Source organism: Zosterops lateralis (assembly GCF_965231275.1).
Source record: "Zosterops lateralis genome assembly, chromosome: 7".
Taxonomy (NCBI): domain Eukaryota; kingdom Metazoa; phylum Chordata; class Aves; order Passeriformes; family Zosteropidae; genus Zosterops; species Zosterops lateralis.
In genome coordinates this window covers 8,651,539-8,679,050 of record NC_139767.1, presented here as the reverse complement: position 1 = coordinate 8,679,050, position 27,512 = coordinate 8,651,539, and the positions used below count along the sequence as shown (strand labels likewise).

The 27,512-nt window shown below is 42.4% G+C and overlaps 1 protein-coding gene across 7 annotated transcripts in view; it reads left to right on the top strand.

Annotated features, from left to right (window-relative positions):
- TMEFF2 (transmembrane protein with EGF like and two follistatin like domains 2) overlaps positions 1 to 27,512 on the top strand; it is a gene marked incomplete at its 5' end in the record, with an annotated part of 396,858 nt that overhangs the window by 274,368 nt on the left and 94,978 nt on the right. For all 7 annotated transcript variants that reach the window (XM_083865163.1, XM_083865161.1, XM_083865160.1 and 4 more), the window contains one exon: positions 2,242 to 2,268. In XM_083865163.1, the coding sequence (XP_083721289.1) occupies positions 2,242 to 2,268 (27 nt within the window). The remainder of the gene's footprint in view (positions 1 to 2,241; positions 2,269 to 27,512) is intronic.

The following is a 27,512-nucleotide window of genomic DNA, read 5'->3' as shown; positions in this document are numbered from 1 at the left end:
GTTTTGTTCTGGACTTGAGAAAGCTGACTGGTATGTGAGACAGCTTTGCTCAACTCTGAGCCTCATGAGCTGTTTATATCTCAGCTTGTATGAAAACAGCCAGAAAGGTGAATGAGCAAATTCTGTCAGGGAAACCAAGTTGCTTATGTGCAGGAGTTCTTGATGTTTTTCTTTCGTGTTTGGGATCTGTTGGAGGTGGGCAGTGAAGTTAACTTGAAAAGAGCAGGAGTAAGCCTTTGTTCTTGAGAGAGTTCTTTAAACTTAAAGCAGAATTTTTTCTTGGCTGAGGATGGAGGAGTCAATAAAAAGTACATTAGACAAACTTTTTTCAGTGCTGTAATTTCATGTTTCATACACCTGAGAGAAAATAAACTCCTTTCTCTGGAAATGTTGTTCTTCTCTGAAGCTGTTACCTGACAATTTTCAAGAAGAAAAAACATATGCTGCAATTTTTTTGTCCATAAATTGGTATTAAATGGAGCTTGGGCTGACAAAACCTACTGAGGTGTAGGATTTGTTCAACTTAGTAAATTCTCTCAGCACAGCAACTGGTCTTTTTTGGTTCAAACTTTTTGATTAAAGGGGTAATTTCAATGCATTGCTACAACTTTCCTGAAACTTCCTTGCCTGCTGGCAATGACTGTGCTGGCAGCGTTCTCTTGAAATACACTGTGGATTTCAGAAACGCAGAAGGCAAAAAAACCCAAACATTTTTCCTGAAGTCTTGATCAAGGCCTTTGTGGTTTTTTTTCCTTCTCCCAAGGAGGAGCTCAGTGGAGAAGGGAACAGCTACTTTCCTTAGATTTTCCCTATGGGATGGAGCAAAGAGATGGTGCACAAGAACCCCCAGCAGAGACCTGGGCTTCTGGGAGAAGTGTCAGTGAGCCCTTCTGGGCCTGCCTGGAAGGGGTCTGGGCACTGAAGGGTAGGGCAGGGGGAAAAACACGAGGTCCTTTTCCTCCAGAGAGCCAGATAAGGTGGTATGTCACTGTGGGAGGCAGGTTATGGCAGGTGTTCATTTCTCCTGCTGTGCTGGGGAGATCTGGCATGCCTGGAAAAGCAGCACCTCCCACAGCCATGAGGGCACTGCAGTGCTGGCACCTTTTTTGCCTCTTTCCTCAGTAGCTCATTTGGGAAAGAGCATCAGGACAAAAGATGAGATCAAGAAAATTCAGGACATGTTCACTGAGAAAACACCATTATTTCTGTTCCCCTCCTCAGCCTCCTTTTGCATCTGGCCTTTTCAGCCTTTCTGCATAAATCTGCCATTTAAAGCAATTCTTGCAACTAATTATTTAGCAAAGATTTTCCTTTTCTTTCTTGGTTTTGAGCAGTGATGGCATGTGCAAGTTCAGATCCACCAGACCTTGCTGTCAGTAAATGAGATCTAACAGTTCTCAGGGTACTTTGATCCCAAAGCAGCTTTTCCAAACTCTTCCTATTAATCTTGATGCTGATAAATGCATGACTCTTCCATTAAGGGGGAGGATAGGGTGGCAGCCTCCCTCCCTTCCTTGCAGAAGAAACTCTTCTTAGGTGTTATTTTTGGTAACCCTACATGTGTGCACTTCCATGCTTTGCCTTGCTTAGAAAGTTTCTTACTGAAGCTCTGGGCTTGGCAATTTCGTGATGTTGCACTTTCTAAATTTGTGACTCTCATCATTCCAGCCAACAAAATGTCGAGCAGAGGAGAAAGAAAGCACTCAGTTTTGAAAGTCAGCAACAACCTTGAGAAAAATGGCATTTTAATAATTTACCTGAAGACTTTGAATGATAGTAATTTAATGGTTTATTCCAGCTAGTTATAATTTGATGAGATGTCCTGTTTTCTAAAGATAATGATACAAATTTACAGTTGCTCTCTCCTCAAACAAATGAGTCTTAAAATTTCCCCTTGGTGAGGATTTAGTAGTCACCAAGTGGGGTAACTTTGTACTACTGTTTGGAACAAAGGTTTATTGGTCTAAGTACAACAAAACAAGCTGGAGATTTCTATGGACATTGCAGCATTCTGTGGCTTACATTATTTTCATCTGAGAGACAGACCTCAAAGAAAAAAAAAATGGAGGCACGAGAAAGATGGCTTGAGTGAATTATATTCAGATTAGATCTCTATAATTTACCCAGGGATGCCATCAAACGCAAGGTACACTGGAGTACACTTCACTGCAGCCTTGCTTTGCATGCTCACAGCACATACTGGAGCACATGAATATAAATTTCTTTCTGCTCTTTTCTCAGATGCTGGCTCAGGATCTGGGGACGGAGGTAAGAGCCCTTTTTTAATATCTCTGCTCTTATGTGTACACACGTTGTCTTCCACAATTTGGGATTCTAAGCGGATACGCTTTGCAATTTAGTTGTTGCACTACATATTGTTTTTTGTTCAGCTCTGTCTTTGAAAAAAGTGGTATTTTGCATTTCAGTCAAGCTGGAACCTAATCATGACATGCTGTTTTCTAGGGAAATTCAGAAAGCTGTGTTACTTCTAATAGGACTTGGAATTATTTATAGGTTGTGCTAGGAGTTCTATCTCCATCTACTGTTACAGTTGCACTCATTTGTTTTATGCTTAGGGTAATATTTCTTTTGTTTTAAAACATGAGCCAAACCCTTGGCTCCTCCTCACTGGAGGATTCAAGCCAAATATTTTGTGGTAGCAGAGAGCATTCTTTCAAAGATATAAAGAAATGTCACAGGGAAAGAACAATGTGTTTTTATAAGAACAGCAACAACAAAACTGAACGTGGAAATAGCCTGAGCCCTTTGTGGCATACAGGGGATACTGTAAAATGTAAGCAAACTAGCATTTAAGTAGGGGTTTATTTTGTTGTTTTTTTGTTTGAGTGGTGTTTTTTTGTTTTTGTTTTGTTTTGTTTTGTTTTGTTTTTCTTGATGCTGTCATAATGGATTTGCTTGTCTGACATGAGTCCTTCTTGGAAGTCTAAGTGTTGGCTCTGGGTACTGCCCTGCCTAGGGGTAGGGAGTGTGACTTTTGGGGCTCATAGGTCAGGCTTCTCTGGGAGGGCCAGGGCTAGTCTGGGTAGCTAGGGAGGGCTGTCCTGGAGAGTTCCCCTCATTTCTGCCCCAGCTCCCTGAGTGAGCTCCAGGAGCTCCATGGCAGGGGAAGGGCAAGGCCAGCATCAGGCTGGGGGCTGCTGGGCTCCTCTGGCTGGAGCAGCCCCCAGGAGCTGAGCCAGCTTTTGGCGTGATACAGACAGTGGGGCTGGGCTCTGATACGGTTTTATGGCTGCTCCTGGTTGGATTCAGGTTTTTCTAATACTTGGCCAAGTAATGTGACTGTATCCCCTGCTCCTTGTTTAATATTGGTAACCAGGATATCAGCGAGTGCAATGTCTATGGAAGGTGTTATTTTTACCTGTGAAGTGGTCAACAACGTGAACATGAGGCACTTCAAAGGGCCCGATTTTCTGACATCAGACTCAGGCTGCTTTCTGGAGCTCAGGATGCTTCAAGATGCTTCAAATCTGGCTCCCCAAAAACTGCAATGTAAAATATTACTAATTTTTTCCAGCTATTCCTATTTTTTTCTCGTGTTCTTTTAAATTGTCTTTTTAAACTGAAAAATACTCTGCTTGGTGCTTATCAGAAATCTACAATTTGATTTGTATGTACAGTTATGTTTTCACACCTATGGTCAATAAATTTGTTTTCAAATGAATTTGCACAAAATTCATCACACATTTTCTAAGGAGGACAGATAAAGTTTTCAGTTTGTTTTGTAACTGAGGAGATGGGAAAACAAACTTGGCCACTTTCTGAAAGTAATGAATTCCATTCTCAGAAAGCATAGGAGTTTAAAAGCATGATTTCCAAAGACTTCCATTTTAGAAGCTCAGATCGACAGAAGATGAGCAGAGCAGGGCCTTGGTGCTGACAGTGCAGGTAGTAAGGGAGCAGATTTGTGAAGGAGACAGAACCAAGTTGGTACATGTGTTTAAAGGTCTACAAAGCTGCCTTGTATTATTCAAGATTTAGTAGGCAGCTATGGCTGTTCTTAAAGTACAGAAGTATATTTATGTGCCCTAAGAAGCTAAAGAAGCTAAATCCAGACAAGCAAATATTGTCACTACATCACTGTTTACTAGACATGGTCTTGTTGTAAAAGCTGCAATAAATTTTGGATGTCATCACAGTAAGTCTTGTAAAATCCACTCCAGCAGTCATGAGTGGGGGGCACCTTCCTATGAGAAGCATGAGGTCTTAGCCAATCTTCTGTGTTTTCTGATTTTCCCTGAAAATTCTTTCTTTCTTAGGCTTCTCCTTGGTTAACAGAATAACCAGTACAGCATCATTTTAGCAAAACTCCTGCCATAGGGATGGTCCCAGCCAGCCAGCTCTGAGATAAGGGAACAAATTTTTCAACAGACTGATGGATGGATGGATGGATGGATGGATGGATGGATGGATGGATGGATGGATGGATGGATGGATGGATGGATGGATTTCTTTGGTCTGATGAAGTACACATTTAGTAAGAAATGAACTCAAGTTGTGTTTTCCTGGTTCTTAGGACATGACAAGTTTCCAGCTTTGAGGTGGTTTCTCCCATGACTGATACCAGTTCAGCTCCCAGCACTGCTGCTCCTTCAGTGGAGCTTGTCACAGGAAGCTGTAATTGCTGGAGGGCTCAGAAATAGCTGGAAAGGGGTTGGTGTGAGGGATAGAAGTAGATAAGCACACCATGTGGTCATACAAACCTCTTTTTCTCAGGAAACTGGTCAGAGCATGAACAAAACAGCCAGAGGCTGTGTTTTGCTGCCATCTTTTCCTTTCAGGTATTCCCATCTGGGTTTGCAGGGAAGTCTTCTCAATTCACTATGTAGGATTTGGGGTTTTTTGCTTTCCTGTCAGGGATGCTGAGATCAGGGAGGTCCCAGCGTTTCAGCACTTTAATGATCTTGAGGGCTTTCCAGAGGTGATTTAATCCTCCTTTATGCAGCAGTAACGTACAAAAGTCCCCTTATTTGTAAAGTAATGAGGCAATCTTAATCTCATTTGATTACTGCGCCTTCAGCATACACTTTTGGGGATATCCAGTAGATGGGTAGGACAGTAGGTGCTCAAGTTTCTTACTGCAGAAGACATTTTTCTCTGTAAATGAAGATGAAAAATGCAGAATCAAGAGCCATTTCAGTGTTTTGATTGCAGAAGCTGGGAGTGTGGTGTGGAATTATTTAAAAACCCACATCCCAGAAAGATACTAATCAGAAAGCCAGAAAGGATGAATGTGAAAGACTTTATACAGAGAGTAATTTAAAGAGATTCCATTCATTTTCATCTATGCCGTTCTCTAGACAACTGGGTTTTTTTAGAACCCAATGATTCATGTTTTGGTCTTGAGCAGCTTTATAATGAATTCTTGCTCGTTTCCTGGCTTCCTTCTAACAGCAACAAACTCAAGATGCAGTATTTCATTATAGCTCTTAATGGGCTAAGAACATCTCTCCTCGGTTTCATTTTCACACTGAGCACTTCTTTGCCCTGCCTGCATTGTCTGCACTCCCAGCTCTGTTGATTGGCTTTCATTCACAGTCTGATGGATTCGCTGGGGGTGACTGTCACACTGGCTGTTGCTGTGACCCTGGCAGGGCAGTGCATAAGCACCTACCTTGAATTCCTTTCAGAGCCTCCTTCAATTTCCATTCAAGTCCTGCTGACTTCAGTGGGGCCCTGGGTACACAGACCTTATCCTAGTTTGATTTTTATGTTAAAAATTCATTATGATCTCGACTAAAGCAAAATTAAAATCAACCAACCAAACAAGTGATAATTCATCAATATCATCATCACCATTTATTTTGCAGTAACATCTAGAGGTGCTGATTCTAAGATTAGGACTCCAGGGTGGTATGCCCTGACACTGTGAAGCACTTCTTCACAGTAGGGGAGAGAATTAAAAACTGTGAAGCAGAGACTGGATATTCAAGTTGGGCAAGGGCTGGAAGCTGCATCACACTCCAGTGTCTGAATTGGGAATAGCACATGCTGCTTCAGAGGCAAACCGGTGCTGGGGCTTTTGAAGCCCAGTGTTTGTCAGCAAACTCATGTGACATCCAGAAAGAATCAGAGCTTATACTGCTCTTAAGCTTATTCCTGATCTGTTAGACAAACCTGAAAGCCAACAACCTTACAAGCCATCTTCTTTCCCCCCTCTCTCTGCCTCTCTTGCTTTGTGTGTGTATTTTAAGGGTGAGCATAGCTTGTTTGTTTGTTCATTCTTTCAATTTATCCCTTCAATCTTAGCCAGAAAAAAAAAGAAGTCTTGCAGCTTTTTATAGGTGCCGAGATGTAGATTTAATGATAGATTTGGTATTCTGGTCTGCCTTTCCTGTTGACTTAGAGATGTGTGAATAAACACATACATATTATAAATCTATATGGAACAGCAGTCATCTTGAAGCACTAACACAGAGAAAATAGGCAGGAAAAATTAACACTTTGGAGCCTATGTTATTTTTTTAAGGCAAACCATAATGCAGCATGTATAAACTTTTTTTTTTTTTTTTTCCTTTAAACAACAGGTAAATGGCTACTTTGACCTAATTGCATTTGCATTTGTCTCCATGCTGGTTTTGAATGGCTTACTTGAATTCAGCAGCTCTGCTGCTTTTCCAGTGATTTCCCTTTCTGCTTTATTACAGTGTTGATTGATGGGCAGGGCTATGCAGAACACGCTGAATATATTGCTGTAAACACTGTCCCAGCAATCACACTTGAGCCAAAATACACCATAAAACCTGGAGTGTATATTGGTTGGAGTGAAGCAGTGTATAAAATGCAGTGCTGATAAACACACACATACACACACGTTCTCAATATACAGGAAAAAACTCTGACTGTTCTAGTTCAACCTTGGAAAGAAACAGAATTCATACTTTGAGCTACAGGTTCTTTTCCTGGGTGTAATGGGTGATTCAAGCTTCTCTCATGTGAATTGAGAATATCTGCTGACCCCACGTGCGATTGTCAGCTGCAATAAGGAAATAGGAAAGCTTCTTCTGCTCTAATTTGATTTGGGAGATATAATTTAAAGCAACATCAGAAGGTACAGAATCAACTATAAGCAACGTGCACCGACTGGGTAAATACCTCTGGAGGGAATGTTTAAATCTTAAATGATTGACCTGACTGTGGTTGGTCAAATATGTCTCCTTTGTTAAACGGGTTTTTACCTTGTTAACCTCAGCATGGCACTGAGCCCAAACCAATAAGCTCTTTGAAAGGCCGGGTTTATTAGCTCAGGCTCTTTGCTGTCCTAACATGATTACATGACTTTCAGTTCAGGGCTGGTGCTCATCTGACCTATATAAGAGTTAGGTCAGGGAAAGGCAGTTCATGTCTCTTTGTGGCCTTTAAAAATTAGGAAAGGATGAAGTTCCCATATGTTTTTGTTGACTAGAAGAAAAGCACTTGGGCATTCACAAGTGCTGGACTTCTAGACCCCTGCCAGGGGCATTTTGTGCTGAGTAGGATGCATTAGTTATTTTGGAAAATTCTAGGAAGGGGTGGAGATGACAGGAATACCAGTTTTTGGACTCCTCTTAGGCTCTCCTTTAAGCTAAGTACTGAGCTCATCAGCCCTGCTATGCTGAGATGCTTGAGCAAATCCCCATAGCTCCTAGAAGCTCTCCAGGGTTGTAGATAAAGCACCAGCCCTGGAAAATGGTGGGCTTGGATTTAGTTGCCTGGATTTTGCCTGTGTTTTGCTTGCTACTTCTGAAGCTGGAATGCAAACATCCTTTGAAAAGTGCTGGATTTTCTACCTGTGCTTGCTGTGTTATTGATGGGCAGCAGTCCTTGCTGTGCTCCTGGGCCCATCAGGCAGGCACTGAGAAACACCACGGGAAAGGGAAGGGCTGACGGGTAGGGAATGATTTGTGGCCCGTTTTCAGCCATTCATGCAAAACTGAGGAAAATGAATGGAAGAGGCCGTGAAGATCCACGGAGTTCTGTAGGCAGAGGTATGAATGACGTTCATTCATAGCCTCTTTCCTGCGTTATGCAACCCTTTAGGTTTTTGGCACCTTGTGTAAGTAGTTCAGAGCCACACAGGGATTCTATGAATGGAAGATGCTCACCTACATCAAAACATAACTGAGGATGCCCTGGTTTTGCTTTAGAAGTCAAAATTGCTTCTCTGCATAGAAACAGAGAAAAAAAAACCCCAAAATACGCTGGCTAATCATGTGCAATCTGTAAATCCACTAATAACTAAGTCATCAAATCATGAAACAAATCCTATGATACTCCAGCAAACAGATTAAAAAAGCAGCACCCGATCACAAATACTCATTTATTAGTCTGTTATTGTAAACACGGCAAGAGAGAGATGTAGTGGTCTAGATTTGTCTGCTACATCTCTGTAAACCTGGATTAATTTTCCTTGTGACAACTGTGGAGTCACTAGAGATTAGCCGTGATGTCAGTGAGAGGCAAATCTAGCCCACTGTTTTGCTTTTTTGTGCAAGGGGTTCTTCCACAGAGGAAAAACAAAAGCTTTCAAATGACTCTTCCAAGCTTGCTAAGAACACCTCCTTTCATGGGGCAAGAGCATGTGTTCAAGCACATGCTTAATTTTTATCACATGCTTAGATGCCATTGACTTTTACATTTTTCTTCTGAATGTGGATGTCTTCCACAAATGTGGGATTTGAGGCAGCCTGGGAGTGACCAGAACTGATTCAGATCCTGGTGCATCTCACCGTTATATATTCTGTGGTTTAGTGATTGAAGAAGCTGATTCACTGTGCACTTGCTTTGAACTGGTTTTGGTGTGACATAGGATTTTGTGAGATGCTCTCACGAGGCCTTAAAAAGAGCAAATGGGATGAAAACAGCCAAGTCTCTCTAAAGGTTCATGTATTTGCTTTCTCTAACTCCTGCATTTCAGACCTCAGCTGCATGTGGCAGATTTAATATATTCTGCTCTGGATGTTTAAATTCCCTTTTGTTTAAGAGGTTTCTTTCCTTTCAGAGATTGGGAAATGAAACCAGAAATTTTGCCTGCTGTTTTTGAAGTCAGTGGGAGCTTATCCTCAGGAAGGGCATAACTGTTTCCTAGACACTTAGCAAACTGGAGACAGCCTCCTACTTCATGTAAATGTGCACACAGGACAAGTTTAATGAGTGGTGCAAGCTCAGGAATCCAGAGCGATTCATAATCAAATCCAGACAAGTTAGAATTTTATGGGAGAGCACTACCAGTTCTTAAGATGTTGCCATGAGTCTTTTAGCCCAAGTTTTTAAATAGCTTTGTAGAAAATGCTTAGTTTCTAATTTAAAACAAACACACGGCTTGTTGCTCAGGAGAATACTTGGATAGAAACCCAGAGTGTTCAACAATAGGGAGATCTCTAAACTGCAGTTTGAAAATATCACAACTCGGGGAAGAGGAGGTCAAAACCATTTCATGTTATTTCATGTGAATTTTTTTAATGCCTTGGACTTCTTGATACTATTTCTTCTAGCTGCATGGGAGTTAGATAATGATGGTACCTCTTTAAGCCTATTAAAAAACCAGATATCGAAGCAGGGCTCTTTTTACCCCTGCAGCCCCAAATATCTTGCTGGTAGCAGTGTAAAGAGAGCTCATTGGGGAATTTTAATGTTGGTTTTCTGTAAACCTGAGAACATGGGAAAGTTCTAAAGGTCTGAGAGAATGTATATGTGTAGGTATTAGAAAGGGTAAAGGGGGAAAAAAGTCAGCTATTTCTAGACCTGCCAGTCTGACATTGATTGAGGTAGAACAGGACATGCAGTCCTGGACCTGCTCAATAAAGAAATAAATGAGAATTAATGCTGAGCAACATGTATATCAGTAATATGGGCTGATGTAATAGATTCTGTCAACTAATTGAAATGTTATTTATGAAGCTACAAGTTTGGTTGATGCAGTGTACGTGGATGTCAGTGAAGCATTTGGCATGCTGCTACATGACACTATGATTAAGGAACAAGAATCGTGCAAAATTGACATGGTGTGCAATTAGTGGAGTAAAAACTGCCTTTCAGGATGTAATTATAAGTGGATTTATCATTGTTAGATAGACAGCAAAAAGGATCTGCCTTGTGTTATTTATTTATTTATTTGTTTGTTTGTTTTACCAGTGGCTTAGGGCACATTTCTCACTGATCAGGTTCTCTAAAGTTCTATGTGGGGAACTAAGAAATGAGTGGTTCACTGTCGCAACCCACTCTGTGCTCTGGTGCAAGAGCAGGTCCTCTAATGTGGCCAAACATAAAGCCACAAACACAGAGCAAAGACAAGAAAGCAGAAAGTGAGTGGGGAAATGGTGCTGGAAACAGTGATGCTCCATAAAAAGCTGAGTTTTGGTAGTGAGTGGGCTTGTGTGAGCGAGCTCTGCAAACACAGCAGGGCAAAGGGCCACTGGTGTGTCTAAGAATCAGGCTCTTGAGCAGGAGTAAGGACATCAGATTACCTCACCTTAATCAGGAGAGCTGACTGCAGCTCCAGAGGCCCTGAGAAGCAGGGGAGCAGGCTGTGTGCAGCCAAGGGCGTGGCTGCCAAGCAAACGCAGCCCTGGAAGCTTTGGTGCCTTAGGCTTTGTCAGGGGAAAGGAAAGGCTTGCTAAGGTCACCATCACTAAGGACCAGTGTGGGGAGCACAAATGAGCAGCAGGCTCTTTATGCTGACAGACAAAGGTCTAATGAGATGCTGGGCTGGCAATTAAAGCTAGACAAACTCCGAGTGAAGTTTATATGTGTGTTTGTAAATGAAGGCAGTAGCACAATGAAGTGATTAAAAGTTATGTCAGATTCTGCAGTGCTTGAGGTTTTGACCCTTGGGTGGCTGGATTGCTCTGCTCAAATGAGGATGAATTTCAAAGTCCAGGGCCTCTGTCACATGGAAGGTCACAACAGGTGCTCAGCAGTTCTTACTTCTTCTAGGTACCATAAATTAGTTTACATGTGAGTTAGGCAGAGTTTAGCTTATTTTGTTCAGCAAGATTGCTGTGCTAAGCAGTCCAGAAAGGGATTGATTGTGTGGATATGTTTGTTCATTTCAGAATCCACACAAGTGTGTTTCTCTCTGCCCTCTCCCATCTGACTGTGTACATTTACATCTGCACTTAGTGGAAGCAATGTGGGCTTTAGTAGCAAGTGGAAAACTTCATGCATAATGCTCTGCTAATTGCTCTGTATTAAAAAATAGGCCACACTACACTGCCTTGCATACTAACACTTTCCTGTGTTGCCAGGCACTGGGTAAGTTCAGTAGCTCCTGATCTTATCTGAGTTGTGACAAGCCCCTTTGAGCTTCCCTCTCTCCTGCAGAGCCTCCCTGATTCCCAGTGTGTTTACTGGTCTACCCCAGCTGGTGCTTGGAAGGAGTCCTGAAGGGGGGAGGAGGATCTATCTGGAGGATCTATCCAGGATTCTTTTCCCTCTCATTTCTCCAGAGGAAGATGACACCCAAGGATCTCTGAAATTCCAACCAGTATTGATCATGATTAAATATAATTTGATTTTTATCTGTTGCTACAGAGGGCCTCCTTGTGTTTGATGTGATGTGTGTGATGTGTTTGGGAGGTGAGAGAGAAAGTACCGGAATTGCTTTGGCTCATACACATTGTCCACTAGACTCAGACAGCGAGGTATCTTCATATTTGTTATAATAGGGCCTTGATAAATTAATAAATAACTTCTTCTTTTGTATAGTGCCTGAAATTTTTATCAAAAGAGGAGGAAGCCTCTTATATGAATCACAAGGCCAGTGCAGGACAGGTCTGTGCTGTGATTCATTTAGACAAATGTTGAAATGAATTGATGGACTCAGGTTTGTTTAGATTAGTGGCCTTTTGAAAAATGAGTTGTCCCATGTGTACAATTTTTCAATCTGTTTGCATCTAATTAGCTGTTCAGATTGGCTAAAATTAAGCGGTGTCACTTGTAATGCATTCAGAGGTGAGGATATGAAAAAATAGGCTCTTTTATAATCTCTCCAGCAAGTGCCTTGGAGCACTGGTGTAGTGTGAACTGAGGGCGTGTGGAAGATCTGTCTGTAAGGTGGAAGCAAATATAATCAAGCTACAATCTCACAAATGTAGTGAACTGTCTATAGCACCTCTCTGGTGCTGGTTCAGAGGCAGAGCAAGTTTCCCTGTCATCCTCTGCCAGGACTCCTTTTTGGCAGCTGTGCCTGGCTGGCTGGGCCATGGTGTTGGGGCAGCTGCCCTTGTACACTGGCATCTTTACCTGTTCCTCTATTGATTCCTGCCTGCTACATATTCCTCCCTGGAGACAAGTCATTTGAACAGCTTGAAATCTAAAAACTGATTGCTGCAATGTCAGGTTTCTAATTCTGCAGCGCAGCTGACAGCTCTGGAAAGTCCCTATCAAAGGCAGAAAATACAACATTCTTCAGCAGACTTTGTTCTGCCACCATACGGCCCCAGTTCTATTTTACTGCTCCAAAGCCTACAGGCTTTCACATGTTTCTGACCAAAAATTCTGCTATTAATATGGAAGCTTCTTGGCAATTAAGCTGTGCTGATTGCTGCATCAGTGCTTTTAGACCGTGACCAGCAAGCAGCACCCTCTGCATGGCAGCAGCAATTCACTTCTCATGCTTAGTCATGGATACACATCCAAAGAGATGTTGGCACAGGTTTTCTCAAATATTTTTTAAAGTTTCTGTTAGTCTTTTCATTCTTCCTTGGCTCTCTGGAAGCTTTTGCTAGGGATGTGCAGAGCAATCCCCTGCCCTTCTATAGCAATCCTTGAGAAGCAGAGCATTTGAGTGTTTGCAAAACTGAACTCTGCCACTGGGTGCTGTCACCTGGCTCCTGCCTCCAGCATTCTGTGGCATGGCACAGCAGTGCTGTCCCCTCTCAGCCCCACAGTACGGAACATCATGGGCTATGGATGAGTCCCCCCTGCCCCATTTGTGCAAGGAGTGTCCTGGTGTCCTGTCTCTTTTCCCAGGATTTCATGCGCCAGGATCAGTGGTGATGCACCTGTGTGTGTGTCTCTGTGTGTGTGTGTGTGTGTGTGTGTGTGTGTGTGCTGGAAATGAAAGCTCAGCAAAGTGGCTCAGAACTTCAGGGGCAGGGTCCTGCCATTGCCTCAGGTGGCACAGAAACAGCAGCAGGGATCCTTTAAAAGCTGGCATTAGGAGTGTCCTGTGAAGCCTTTGCAGGCAGAGGCTCAGAGATGACTTGGTGACAGCGCAGCTCATGGATAAGATGGCCTGGCTGAGCTGTCCGTGTGCCAGGAATCCACCTAGACAACAGCAAGGAAAAGCTGACACCTTCCCAGGCACCTTATCTGGGCTGAGCCAGGTTCCCTTGTGTCAGCAGGGGAAGGTTGCATCTTTCCTGTGCTGTGAGATCCTGGAAAAATGTGCTTCATCAAATCTGAGCCCTTCAATCCCAATCTTCATCAATATCCTAAAGGTAAGGGAGACAAATGACTAAGCATTGTCTGCAGGCAGCAGCAATAATTTTGGGTTTTTGTTGAAAAGAGACCATTTTACACAGAGAGGAGCTCTTTTAAAGCAGTGGAGTAAATCTGTATCTGAACCCATTAGTGCTACTTAAGGGCTCAGGATACAAAGGTGCAGCATGCACTAGCACCTCTGCTATAAGGAGCTCTTTTCTGGATGCCCTTAGCTGCATAACACCTGCTTTTAGTCTGAAATTTTCCTTCTATTGTCAGGAGGATTTTCTTGGATTCCATTTTTATTTGAAAACACTATCATGAGGCACTTTTGAATTGACAATAATACATATGAAGTGAAAAGTTTTGGGTTTAAGGCATTCATTCTTAGTTGAAAAGAGCAGTTTTAACAGGCATGAGCTGGTACTGGGCAGTCTTTCACAGGATTTTCTGTTTTCTTTGTGCCTATCCATCTAACCTCTACCTGAGGTTTAGGTACTCCCTTTACATCTCAACTCCTGTGCTACAACATTTGTTGGTTAAAAGAGAGAACCTTTTGATTTCCATGGGCAGTTATGGTAAAATAAATCTGTTTTACAGAGATCAGCTACACTGAGAATAATCTGTGGTTTGATACAGTCTCAAGCCAGTACTGGTGTGACAAGCAAGTACCCTTAATTTGAAAGTAATGCTGAGAAAATCTGTCAGTGATTTATGTATTGGAAAGAATGTCTGAAGTAACTTTCTGGAGCATTACAGTTGTCTGCAAACAATTATAAATGCAGAGCACAAGAAGGTTTAAAGTTGATAAAGAAATGGGAAGAAACTTCTACACATAGTGTCCTAGGAATTCACCAGGCTACTTTATCGTATTTTCCTGTCTTCATCTCTAGATTTTCCTGCTAGATTACTTTTCAACTTCACAGGAAGGGAGATTTTGCTTTGTCTTAACTAGGGAATTAAACAGCTGCTAGGGGCAGGAAAAAATGGTGGCACAAGCAATCAGTCTTTCATCGTATTACACAAGATGTATCTTCTTTCTTGAAGAGATTACTAGTGCAATCTATATAATTAGGAGTACACACTCCCATTTGTTTTAAACAACATGCAGTGGCTAGGCAGACAATCTGCATTTTCTCTCTTCCCATAAAAGTGCTGTGCCTTGAGGATCAGGGCCATCTCTGTCATCTCTGCATTTTCTGTGTGTAATGGCATTGTAGAACTAGCTGATGAAATGCCATTAATTTGGAGGGATGTAGAAGGAGCCTGAGATCCCCAGCAGACTCTGATCTGACTGCAGTGAACTGCACGGGGAGCTGTCAGACTGCACAAGTTGCTAAGGCCAGGTTAAATTAGTGCCCAATTACTTGTACAGTGGTAGTAGGTGCTGGCATGTATGATACAAGTGTCACCATAGAAATCCCTGCAAATTCCAGTCTGGAATTAACGGCATGGAGCGTTCATTTAATCATGTCACTTTTCAAATGGCAGTGTCTCAGAGTGGGGCAGGCAGTGAAATTCTGGTTTTTAGGACTTAGTATAACTTCTGGTGTTATTCATAAGGGGTTGAAGTGGTTCAGCTCAATGTCTCAGCTGAGCTTATAAGCACTTCTGCCAACCCTCATCTTCATTACCTCCCCTGGGGGGGGAAAATGGTGGTGAAGGTGTCATCATCTTGTGGAGACAAAGCTAAGCACACTCTTCTACACAAAGAGGGGTGGGAGGGGACACTGCAGAGCACCCTGGCCTTGTGACCCTTTGGAACACATCCAAGAGAGGTGGTGAGGTGAAGCACAGAAAAAATAACCAGTGGTGAGGAAGGGAAAGCTCTTCTGATATCTCATTCTCCTTGCTGTGGTTGCACTGTTATTGTCTGGAGAGATTTAGTGCCAGAGGGTTTCATAAAAGGCAGTAATCCTGCAGGTTGTGTACCAGAACTTCTCTTCCTTTAAGGTAGGCAATCACAAAAGGCTGCTGGAACGTGGCTCTCAGCAATAGCAGCCAGTTGTGCCATAAACACTATCAAGACAAATGTCACATTTACCAGAAACAGCCACCAGATGGTTTATCTAAACCTTGGTCTGCTGCTCGCCAGATTAATTTTTGGAATATTTTACATTACACTGCCATTAAACAATTACTTTTGGAATAATAATCCTCTTCTAGCTTGAATTTCTTCAAAGGGCTCAACAAAGATTCCTCTCTGTTTGGAGGAAGGGCAAAATGTGTGCTTTTCCAAGAGCTCCTGTTGTAACCACCAACTCACTATATAGTTTACAGGCACTGTAGAGGATTAGCTAGAGAGTACTCCAGAGGTGCTCTTCTCTTGTCATCCTGCAGCTGACAATGTCATCTGAGGGAGAGGAATGTAGGTAAGAAATGCAAATAAGCCAAAGAGAGTGAAAATGTTGCTTTTTCCTTTGGCTTCTGTCTTTCAAAAACAGAAGGTATAATTTCTGATCCTTTAAACCTACCCATGAATGAAAGCATGTCAGGGCATGCTCCAAAACATTTCCCTACTAGTGTCTTCTGTGTAGAAACCATTCTGACTATGAAAAGCTGTGCCTCTGCTTTTACACTCAGAATTGTAGTTCTGTAAAAAAAAAAAGCAAGTTTTTAAACTAACCACAGTATCCTTGTGAGAAAAAGAAGAGAAAGGTTAGTGAAGCCTGTCTTTGATGAGAAGCAATCCCACCTGACATTTAGAAACTGGGGTGGTAAACTGAGCCATGCTCTCATGGGGCAAGCACCATCAAGCTTTTTACTCATTTCAGCTTCTCCTGGACAGTCATTTTCAATTAGAGCTAGTGTTCAGCTAAATTTAATTGAGAAGCTGGTTTTGCTAGTGAATTTGTAGGATTTTACTGGCCCTGGAAGTTTTTGCTGTAATGCTCTCAGTATATTATATTAAAAATGTATACCACAACTGAAGCAGTTTTGTAAAACAAGCCTTAATGCAGCATCTGCTTATTTGTGCCTTGGGGATGTGAGACAACAGCAAACTGCTTACTGCTTGAGAAATCAGCACATCACCAGAGGCGTTGCTCTGGTGTTAGAAGTCAGGGCAGTGCCTTAATCTGGATGCAGATCAAATTGCTGTGTTGATAATTAGAAAACAATAAGCTTGCATGAAATTGAACCAAGATGTATTGAAATCAGGTAGTAATTTTCCTTAATGCTGACTGGAAGTAAGCCATGTCAGAAGGTAACCAGAATGCATTATTGTTTGCCATTATAAAAAGGTCCATTTAAATAGTTCTCTCTCACCGAGGGCTATTTAACCTTTTGTAGGTATGAGCATTACAAGGGAGCCTAACACATATTTTGTGTGCATTATTCTGCATAAATGCATGCCCACAATTTTTATGTTTCTGTGTGCATATTCATCATGAATCAGACTGGGGTCAATGTATTTCCAAATCACGTCACTGGAGATAGCCAGGAGCAGCTGTTTCCAAAGAAGGTGAAAGAAGCTTCATCCTTGAGTTACCCTAGTGGGAAATGGCTCGCTGAAAATCACCAACAAATGCTTGGCTTGTGCAACAAGATGGGAGTGTAAATGCGAACAGGAATGGTCTCATATGAAAAACGTGTTTGTATGTGAGAACCAGCTGTGAATAAATTTAAATGCTGGGTCTGGGTATATGATAATTATCTTAATAGTGATCCCTTTGCTGGAATGAAACCAATTTCACTAGATGTTCTGTTTTCCTTGGATTCTGAAAGCTGAGCACAAGACCCTTCAGGACGTTGAGGACCTTTTCCTGTGCTTCCCCTTACCTTGTTTGCCTCTGTCTGCTCCTCTTAGCTTTGACTCCTTTGTAAAGATAGGTGTTTTTTTAAGGGAGCACTTCTGCTCTCAGAACATTTTCTCTCCCAGCATTTCAGCTTGTCTATTTCCTCCCTGTGCTTTTTGTACACTGCTTTCTGTGCTAATAGGACATTCCTAGTTATATCTCTATTGAGTACTGTTACTTATTGTTAGGTGATTGACTGTGGTGCGTTCCCACAGCCTGACATAACTGGTTTGTTGTATTTTCTCAAAGTGCTTCTTTCAAAACAGATGAGCTTGTGCTTATGTTGATCAGTAACTAAAAGGAAGATGCTAAGGCAGCATTTGAAAGCTCATGGATACAGTACGGCTGTGAGCTTTGGCTTGCTCTCATCAGCAGCCTTATGGTGGGTTTAATTTGGAAATCATTATTTGGACAAAACTGGGGCAGAGCTGCATCTCAGCTGGTCCCGAATAACCTCGCAAACATCAGCCTCTCAGTGCCTGTGCAGCTCAGAGAGCAGATGCGCTGTTTATTTACAGACAGATGTAACTGGAAGCTCAGAACTATGCCTAATTTTGCACTGCCACAGTGAAGAGTTCTAAAAAAACTGTGTGGGCTCCTTGCCATCACTCAGGCAGCGGGACAGGAGACTTGTCCTGTGGAGCTTGGCCAAGGCAGCATCCAAGAAACTTCCCATTGACTCCTCTCCTGCTCTCAGCTCCACAGCACCACTTCAGGTGGTGGCAGCAGTACAGAGCAGAGTATTGATATGAAGTGTCATTTCTGTTTATGGTGTTAATTCAACTATCAAAACCATCAGCAGAAGCCCCTGCTGAAGCTGGAGGCATCACTGTGCAGTTCATTTTGGCAGATGAGTTGGAAGAGTTTTAATACCCTTTCTGCTCTTCATGCCAGAGCAGGCTGGGTGCAGAATAGAGATGATCACTGGCATTGGCTGGAAATATGTAATTTCCAAGGCTGCAGCTGGAGGAGTGAATCTGGTGGTGGTGTAGCTCTGCCTGAAGCCTGATAGCTAAATTAAACCATTCGCCCAGCCACAGCAGTGTGTAGGCATTTAATGCTTCCCCTAATCATGTAATAGTGCAGAAGGAAGTTCAGGTGAACTGAAACTTTGCTTTCTGAAGTCTGATGCCTCAGGAAATGCCTTTGTTTCTGAATTTCTGCCTCTTAAGTATTTGTTCAAGCACTTAAGGATCATTCAGTCAGATGCTTACAAAGCAAATAAACTCCTGAAAATATGTTAGGTGTTTCTCATCTATAATGTCTTGAAAAAAAGCCAATGTAACCTCAGCAGATACAGTGGCTTGTGCCACTCCTCAAGGGGGTTGGGGTTCTGAAGGTCTGAGTTTAGTGCCTTCTGCTTAAAGGCATTTAAATGGGTGATCCTTTTCCTGTTTTGTTCTTCTGAAAGCTCACTTTCTCTAAATCTGAAGGCATTTTGTGGCTATTTTTTGGACCAGAACAGAAGGGGAGAAGAGCTGTGTGAGTGTCAGTGTTTGCATATGCATTACATAATATATGGGCATATAATAAGCAAGACCAAGTTACTTATATTTTTAAAAAATCGAAAGGATTGTTTCATTTATTTTTAAAGCCATAGAAAGCAGAATTGTCCTTTTTTCCTTTCTTTTTTTAAAAGGCCTGCAGCAGGCACAGACTATGGAAACCTGCATTATTAAAATTGACAATCACAATAATGCTCTAAAATCCACAGGAAGAGACTCTGATGATTGAAAAGCCAAGGAAATAATCAGTAGTCAAGGGCAGACAGGGTTCCTAAAGGGATTCCAGCTTGTAGAGAAGAAATAATACACCAGGAAGTAACAAATGGAATTAATTGGTTCTTCAAGTAGAACAGTTACAGAAGGAAGGAGGATTATACATATGTATTATTATTTAAATAACGTGAATGAATAGAGGACTCCAGACCTGCGGGTAGCACACAAACACTACTAAGAGACCCTGGGCTGCTGCAATAAATCTGCATTACAGCTGGGCAAGGAAAGAGGATAATAAGGTGCAGCAGGTCCACTTGAACTTATTTTGGCTGATGATGAATTTGTTAAAATGTTAGACCTTCAGGTTTCAAAACCCCATCTTTGAACACTGAAAAGTTCCATTTGCTTTTCATTTGTTTTTTTTCACGGGTCCTTGGTTGCTCCAAAATAAGCAGCTTCAGAGTTAGAATTCTGTAAGCCTGACATTTAAATGGCAGTTTCAGTTGTATGTAATTTCCTTCTTCAGTCCTTTTGGGAGTATTTTAGTGTCCTATTATGCAGTGACTGTACTACAAACTGGAGTTGTCTGGGTACAGTGGATTGCATGTCCTCTTCCATTTCATCTCTGGCTCTAGGTGGGAGTTCTGTGGGGGAAGCTTGTAAGATTTGAGAAATGTTGTTGTTTGTAGTTTAGCTGTGTGCTCTTGAAGTATGAAGGTCCCGGATAAACATAAAATACTGTTCTAATTGTGAAGTGGAAAATCTTTGGCAAGTCTGAAGGCAGAAACTGGTCATAGCAGCTACACTGTTTCTATTAGAGGAAATCTCTATAGCATCTCTCAAATAGACTTTGTGTGTTTCTCCTAAAAGGCATAAACTGACTTTTTGCTTTTCCCAGCTCTTATAATTACAAGGGATACAAATGTTTAGGATTGCAACGAGCCTTTCTGCATGAGTGCAGATGTGACTCTTGGTGACTCAACCATTTCCCAGAACTTAACTCACCCTCTATGTAATTATTCCAAAGAATTATCCTTCCAAAATTAGAAGAAAAAAACATATAATTACAACTGCAATATTAACATACTTAATGTCTGCCTAATGCCTGAGCATCAAGTCAGAGACCGTATTTTCAAGAAGTATATAAAGTGTGAGCAAAATTACTTGGGCCATGCAACGTGTTCTACAGAGATGCTAAATATATGAGCTCTGCATCATTTATGTCGTGATTGGTCATGGAACTCAGAGAGAAACTGAGGAAAGTTACATTTCATTCTAATTGCTCTTTCCCTACCCTCTTTCTCCTTTACATATTGATCCTGCTGTTTTGCCGAGCGCAGCAATCCCAGCTCAGCGTGCCGTGGGCTGCCGAGGTCCTGCCCTGCCTTTTGCTGGCCTGGCGGTTTTCCCGGCCCCTTTCAGGACAGCACCCAGCAGGAAACAGCTCCTGTGTCCGTAACTTTGTCCTCTGCCCACTGGTGCAGTGCAGGGGCTCAGCAGTGCCTCAGAGAAGGGACAGCAGAGGAGCTGGGGAGGGTAAAGCTGTGTGCGGTGCTGTGTGGTTGGAGAGGTCAGCAAGGATCATGGTTGGCAGTCCCACTGCTCTCTTCCTTACTGAAGAATTCACTTTTTAAAAGGAGCGAGCGCCTGTTGTGGAAAATGGGGAGCAGGAGACAGGTCAGGTCAGAGGTGTGTGTGTTAGCAACAGCAGTGGAAGAGGAGATGCTGTTGAAAGCCCCACAGTGGCATTTTGTTTAAGGGGTTAGTCAAATAAAAATACTAGAGCCTTAGGGAAAGTCAGGTTGTATAAAATGAGCCTCATTTATGAATTTTGGTGGTTGGGGTTTTTTTTAATATAACACATGGTTGTACTTCCTCTTTTTTTTCAAGAGGACTTTATTTTGTGCATTAGTAGCTGGTTTGACTCCACCTATTTGAAAAATAAATTTGGAGATTGCTCAGCATGATTAAATCTTGCGGGGCTTCTGCTCACAAGGAGCTGTGAGAGCTGGAGTGTGGGAAAGAAAGGCAGCTCGCTCATATAAGGGGTAGAAAATGTAGGTTGCAGGACAGTGCTACAGTTATGTGAGGTGACATGCTCATTTGAATCAAATGTGCTATTTTTATGGCACGTATTAAATGTGAAATTGTGACTGGTGTTAGAGCAGTGCCAGAACTCCTGCCAATGTGCCATGTAATTTTATTTTAAGAATGAAAGGTCTTGAATGAGAACCCTGTATTTCCAGCAAATTTATTCCATTTGTCTAGGGTCAGCTATGCCCATAGGTCATTGCCCCCTTTATGTTTGATTTCTTCCTTACACGACATTTGATTTCATCTCAGGATATGAGCAGAGAGAGCTGAGGTGGCTTCTGCAGCTGTAAAATCACGAACAGTGCATGAGAGAGACCCTTTTGTATGAGGTGTGCTCCACATCTCCAGCCAATGTTGACTGAAGTCCCTGGAGCTGTGTTAGCATGGGTCAGCAGAGGAAGAGCATAACCCAAGGGGTGAAGAGTTGAGGGACCCTTGGCTGGGAAATAACCCCTCCCAAAAGTGGGGTGGAACACCAAAACTGTGGTACTGTGTACAGCAGAGACAGCCCAGGGCTCTGTTATTAGTACAGAGATTATCCCAGGGCATGGCGAGTAGTTTGTGGATCCCTGCCTTGAGACATTTTGTTTGGCCATAAAAATGTGAGGTTTCAGAGGAATTGGGGAATTGGCTCCTTAAAGTCATGTCACGCTGTGCCAAGGAAAATGCCTGTCTGCTTTTAAAATATGGGCATGGCTTTGATCCCTCTGCGTCAGGAGGTGATTAATGCCAGGGACAGACTGGCACTGGAAAAGGGGAGTTGTGGTGGGCACCAGACTTCCTGAGGAACTCCCCAGCTGCAGCAGGGGCCAGTGGGGTGATGGAGAAGCAGCAGTGAGTCACTGTTTTGGCTAATTGGGGTCTGTTGAGTTCAAGTACAAAACAGGATCACTTGGGACAAAAGGAGCAATATGCAGATGAGCTCGGCAAAAGAGTAGAGCAGGTTCTGATATTCACCTCTAAAGTGTTTCTCATCTCTGATTATGTTCACCTAAGTTCATATCACTAAAAATAAAATTTAAAAAAAAATCCCAAAAATATAGCATGATTTCAGGAAATTATTTTATAGTAATTATAGCTAATCCAATTAAAGGTGATTTGTAATGACTGCAAATTAATTACAGAAATACTGGATTTAATGAGTGGATTACTATTTGTTTTGATAAAAGAGAAAATGCAAATATCAAGCTAGACTATTTAGTTCACTTAGATCACGCTGAGCTCAATACTGCTAGATTTACAGCGCCATTTGTTTCCACAACGAGGGAGAGCACAGTCCCAGCTGAACACATGGAGACAAATATCAAGCGCTTTTCCTTTCAAGGAGTGTATCTGTACGACATGGTTAGACATTCATGATTTTCCTATAATGGAAATCAGATGTGATGTCTGGGGTCAGAACTTGGTGTGATTGTTAAGTACAGAAGTATCTCTTTTTTTTTAGTAGTTTTTTAAACTTACTTTCAGTATAAGCCTGCTGGCGTGTACATGGATTGCTGCTTGACAAGATGCTTCCATGTACACATGAGATACACACCACATACCTGTTCTCCCATCCAGCAAGAAGCTGAATCATTGCTGGCTTGACTGATGCTGTAGTAGCCTGATCCTGCAGCTGGGAGGACACATGGAGAAATGAAGAAGTGTGTGTTTGTAGTCAGGCCAGGCAACTGACAGCCTGGCAAACCCTGGGTGCACTCAGGAGAACAGGCCTTGGTGGTGCAGTAAATACAGGGGTGTGGGGAGGGATGTGGGAGTATTGCATCCTGCAGCTCTGAGGGGAAGCAAGGACAAGTGCAGGATTGAGATGTCCAGGGCTTTGATGGGTGGTGCTTTTGGCTGGGGGACACAGAGCAGATACCACAGCTCTGCTTCTGCACCTTCCTAGTCACAAGTTGTGGGATGTTACCCTGCTTCCCATGGGTCTGAAACACAGCGGAATTTAAGATCCAACACCTGTGGGTGTTGAAGGTGGAAGAAACACATGTTGATAAGGCTCAAGTCTTGGGAAGTCACCAGGTTGGTAAAGCCAAGAGGAGCTCCCATATCAGAGAACACAAGTGCCTTGAGGCTCTAATGGGGCAACTTCCCAAGTTACCAAGCATTGCATAAGTAGAAATGCAGAGGCTTGTTCCAGGGAGGTGCACAGAGTTCTGTGGTCCTTTAGTGGGCTTGCCACCTTCACCACCCTTCCCTGCCTTTTTATTATCTCATCAAACCTATCACTTAATTTTGACTGTCCATCAGCTCCTGATCCATTTGCCGCCACCACACCCTCCACTTGCTCCCCTGGATTTGCTTCATCATCGAAGCCTTTGCAGCTCTAAGTCAGTCTTACAGCCTTGATAAGGCAGTTGTATTAGCAATTTTTCTAAGAATCTAACTCTGGTTTTGTTGTTGAAGGTGATTGACTAAGTAAATGGAAATGAGCTTCCTTCCCAGCAGCTCTTGCAGCAAATTAGCAATGGAACAAACTCTGGTTCCTAAGGAAGTCAGAAACTACTGAGCAACCTGTAATCAAGGTTCTCCTAATGTTGTGTTTTAAGTAGACCCATTATCATAGCAATGTCTTCCTGAAAGCATTTAGACTTCATTACCCTATTAGAGAAATTAACATATTTTAGCTGATAAGCTTCTGGTGCATTCAAAAACTTGTAATAATGCTGGGTGTTAAAGCTACTCTAAAACATGCTTTCATTAAAGGGGGCTTGTGCCACATAGGAAATGTATAAATAGAAAAACCATAATTGAAATGCCACAATATCTTGTTCTAAACTTATTGTGTCTTGAAATTTAAGTATACAACACTATCTTTAGAATTTTCCATCAGGATTTTTCAGCTTTATTAGTATAAAGGGGAAGAAACTGGAGGTAGTTAGGGATTTTTTTGGTTGGTTGTTTTGTTTTAAAGAGCTGAATTTCGAATATGACTGTAATAACTGTTCTTTTAATTAAAGTTGAAGTAAGTGTTTTTAGAGCAGTCACTGATTCTGAGAGGTAACTGATCATCACTGAGATACTCAGAGGAGAGATTGCACAGGAGCACATCAGGAAGAAATGACAAGGAGGATCAGCAGGGTCAATGCAGAGCCCAGTGCAAGCATTGTGTGTAATTGCAGAATCAACAGAGAGGAGCCAGTTTATGCCAGAATTTGATCTTGAACAAAAATGAAAAATAACAGAGTCCATAAATATGGATGTAAGGAGAACCTTTCTTTTTTGCTTTTTGCAAAAATAGCCAAAATTCAGATTTCTGAATGCTTTCATGGTCAGAAGAATGTATAAAGCCAGTTCCTGTGGTTTGGGTTCACAGCAGCTCTCTCCTCCAAAGGTCCTTAATCCAGCATGATTTCTAGCACAGCCTCTCCATCAGTGGGAGCTCCGGCTGGGCATCTCATCTGAATGAAGCCGCTTATTCTCGTGAGGCTTGTAGGGAATTAGTGCTCTTTTAAAATCTGATCCAAAAGTTGTGGGAGTCATGCAGAGAGTGGCGGAAAGAGAAAATCAAAAAGTTATTGTCCTTCTCTAGCAGTGATAGAAAGTGGCATGTGATCTCTGGAGGGCAGATTTAACTATAGAAGAGCTAAAACATTTTTGTATCTGTGATACCGGGCTGCCCCACTCTATTCCAAATCAGATTCGTTGCCTGGCTGTAAGAGCTGTGAAAGCTCAAGCTGCAGCCTGTATGTAGAGCACTGCATGGGCCCTGGGGTAACAGGGAAAGCATCCAAGGAGAGGGGATCAATACAGACACTTGATTAGCAAAAGGGTGATGCAGAGCACAAGGCTGGATCACTGGACAACTTCTGATTGTAATTACTGTCACCTCTCCCAGGTCATTTCATGGGCTTCCAGGTCAGGGAGAGATTTTACAAGTTTCGTCTTTTGAACTAATCTGTGCTTAAACACACAAAAAAATAAAAAACCCACCCTCATTCCTGGTTCATTCACAGAAATCTTAGACCCATTACTCTTTGCACATTTCCATAAGTTAGACCTTTTTTACCTTTTTAAGAGGGACTGCAAACACATGCAAACAGGGCACTGAGAAATCTCACATGAGCAGATGAAGGTTTGAGTGCTCATACTTCTTAATGGTCCTTGGATAATTAGCTGCCTTATTAGTCAATAAGTGGCTTTCCGTGTGCTTATAGAAAATTACATTTTGATTGATTGTAGGCACGTTGTGTGTTTTTGTTTGTTTGTTTCTGCTGATAGGGAACACCCCAGTGGTGTGGTCAGAGACAATCTAGGTGTCATTCCCTGGGCACAGCTTTGTGATATATTGGCCAAGCTCCACACAAAAGTAGCAAGTTCCCATTCATCAGCCTGAGCTTCAAAAGCGTGGCAGGGAGAGAGGGTTGTCTCTGTACTAATGATCTAATACACACTGTTTGTATCAAAACTGTCATAGCAAGGACACTGGTGGGAGTAAGAACGCAGTCAACTCGAAGCTGTGCTTCTGGCGTTATCTGGCACATTGGCAAAATACATCCTCAAAAGTGTAATTATGCAGAATTCACAGAGGTCTTGTGAAAAATGTGTCAAGCTGGATGTTTATTGTGAGGGTAAACCAGCTCTGACATTGCTCTTTGGGATGGAATGTGATCATATGTGGGTGTGTAACGGTGTGTGTTCATACAGACATAGGTATCTGCATATGATACACAGACAGAAGTTGTATGGCATTGCCTGGGTGCATATTTATGTATTTGCTCTCTCACACATGCAGCAAAGAGGTGATTAGATGCCAAAAAAGGCAGATTTTCACAATAATTTAGTAAGGCCATCATGTAACTCTCTGATGCCGTGTCTTACATAAAAGTTTCCATGTGGCTTAGGCTTAAATCTGTCTTCCTCCTGTGCTCTAAAAGTAAGTCCTGTATTTCAAGTGGGGTTTTGAGGTCATGGGAGCCGCCTCACAAATGCGTGGCTGCTGGGTTACCTGTGGTGGGCAGGTCAGTGGGCAGCAGGGGCTCGTCTCCTGGCTGTGCTGTGCTGGGCAGGGAGCAGCCTGGGAACGTCCCAGATACAGCCAAGACACAGGTACAGCTAGTGCAGGCACCAGGGAGTGCTTCCAAATCCTGCCTCGGCCTCCCTCTGCCTGACTTTTAGCGCAGCATTTGACTTTCATTGCCTCTGCTAAATTTATAGAGGTGGTTATGCCAGGAAACTGCTCTGAAAACACTTACGGGCGCCGCAGAGAAGACAAGCAAGCGGGCAAGGAAAAAGTAGTAGCTCTCCTTCCATTTTACTGCTAAAGAACTGAGATGCAAGAGATTAATGGATGTGCCCAAGGTCATATTGGAAATCTGCAGCAGAGCCAGGCGCTGAATCCAGATACTCTGCATCCTAGCTCGGTGCCATAGCCATTTTTTTTTCTGATAGTATTTAAAAGAAATACTGTTTCTGGAGAGTGGAACAAATCAGAAAAAGAAGCTGGTGGTGTGCGAATGAGAAAAGGTCATTTGTCCTGTTTCATCACTTTGTTGTCCAAAGATCTAATTACTTGGGGAATTACCTCAATGGCTTTCAATCAGTGCCTGTCTGTCTTAGGTCATTCCACACACCTCACCTTGTCAGTTTAAGGTGCTTTGTAAAGATTTTTTTTTTCCCCTCTTAATTAAAAAATAATGCTTCTGGCCAGTTCTTCTGCACGTGTTTTTCAAACCTATGCATGAGGCTGAATACCAGCAGAACCAAGCACTTGTACTCCTGACATCTGCTGATTGCCGTGTAAGAAGCGAGGCGATTTTACCTGTAATACATCAGGGCTTTCCACAGATTGGAGGTGACTTATAAATTACACTGTGGAACTTCTTCACCTGCAATTGAAAAGTAATCGCTGGGGTGCTGGGAGGTGTGGGCTATTCAAGAGCACTGAATTTCTACACTGTGCCGTCCCTCATGGCACATTTTAAAATCAGGAATGACTGTAAATCAGCTTGTTTTAAAATAATGTTTCAGTTCTATTATTGCCTTTCAGTTTCAGGATCTTTAATAGTGCATTTATATTTTCAAGGGTTTTTTTCTCTGCAGTCCTAGGGTTAGGCAAGACATCTCCTGAAACGCTCCCCCACCCATTCCACGGAATCACTTCCATATTTTCTTGGATCCAACACCCAAGGCCTGAACAAACCCAGCAGGTATCATACATATCACAGCAGAACCATGACAATAAGTGGTTCTCTGCAGATAGCAGGTTATGCCAGCACTGACCTGGAAGAAATAGAAAATCTGAAAGAATATGCTCATTCTCAATGAACAGTGCTTTCAGCCTGAAAGATACTTGGGATCAGTGCTGGAGAGGTCCTCTCCCACTCAACTTTGTAACTCTTCTAATCCCTTTTTACACTGACCCAGATTCTGGATGACTGGTTTTTGGGAGGACTGTAGGTGTATCCCTGAGTTCCCAGGAAAAGGTTCTCCTGACCTGGCTTCTGGCTCATGCTGGATCTTTGCACGGGGAGGATGGTTCCTT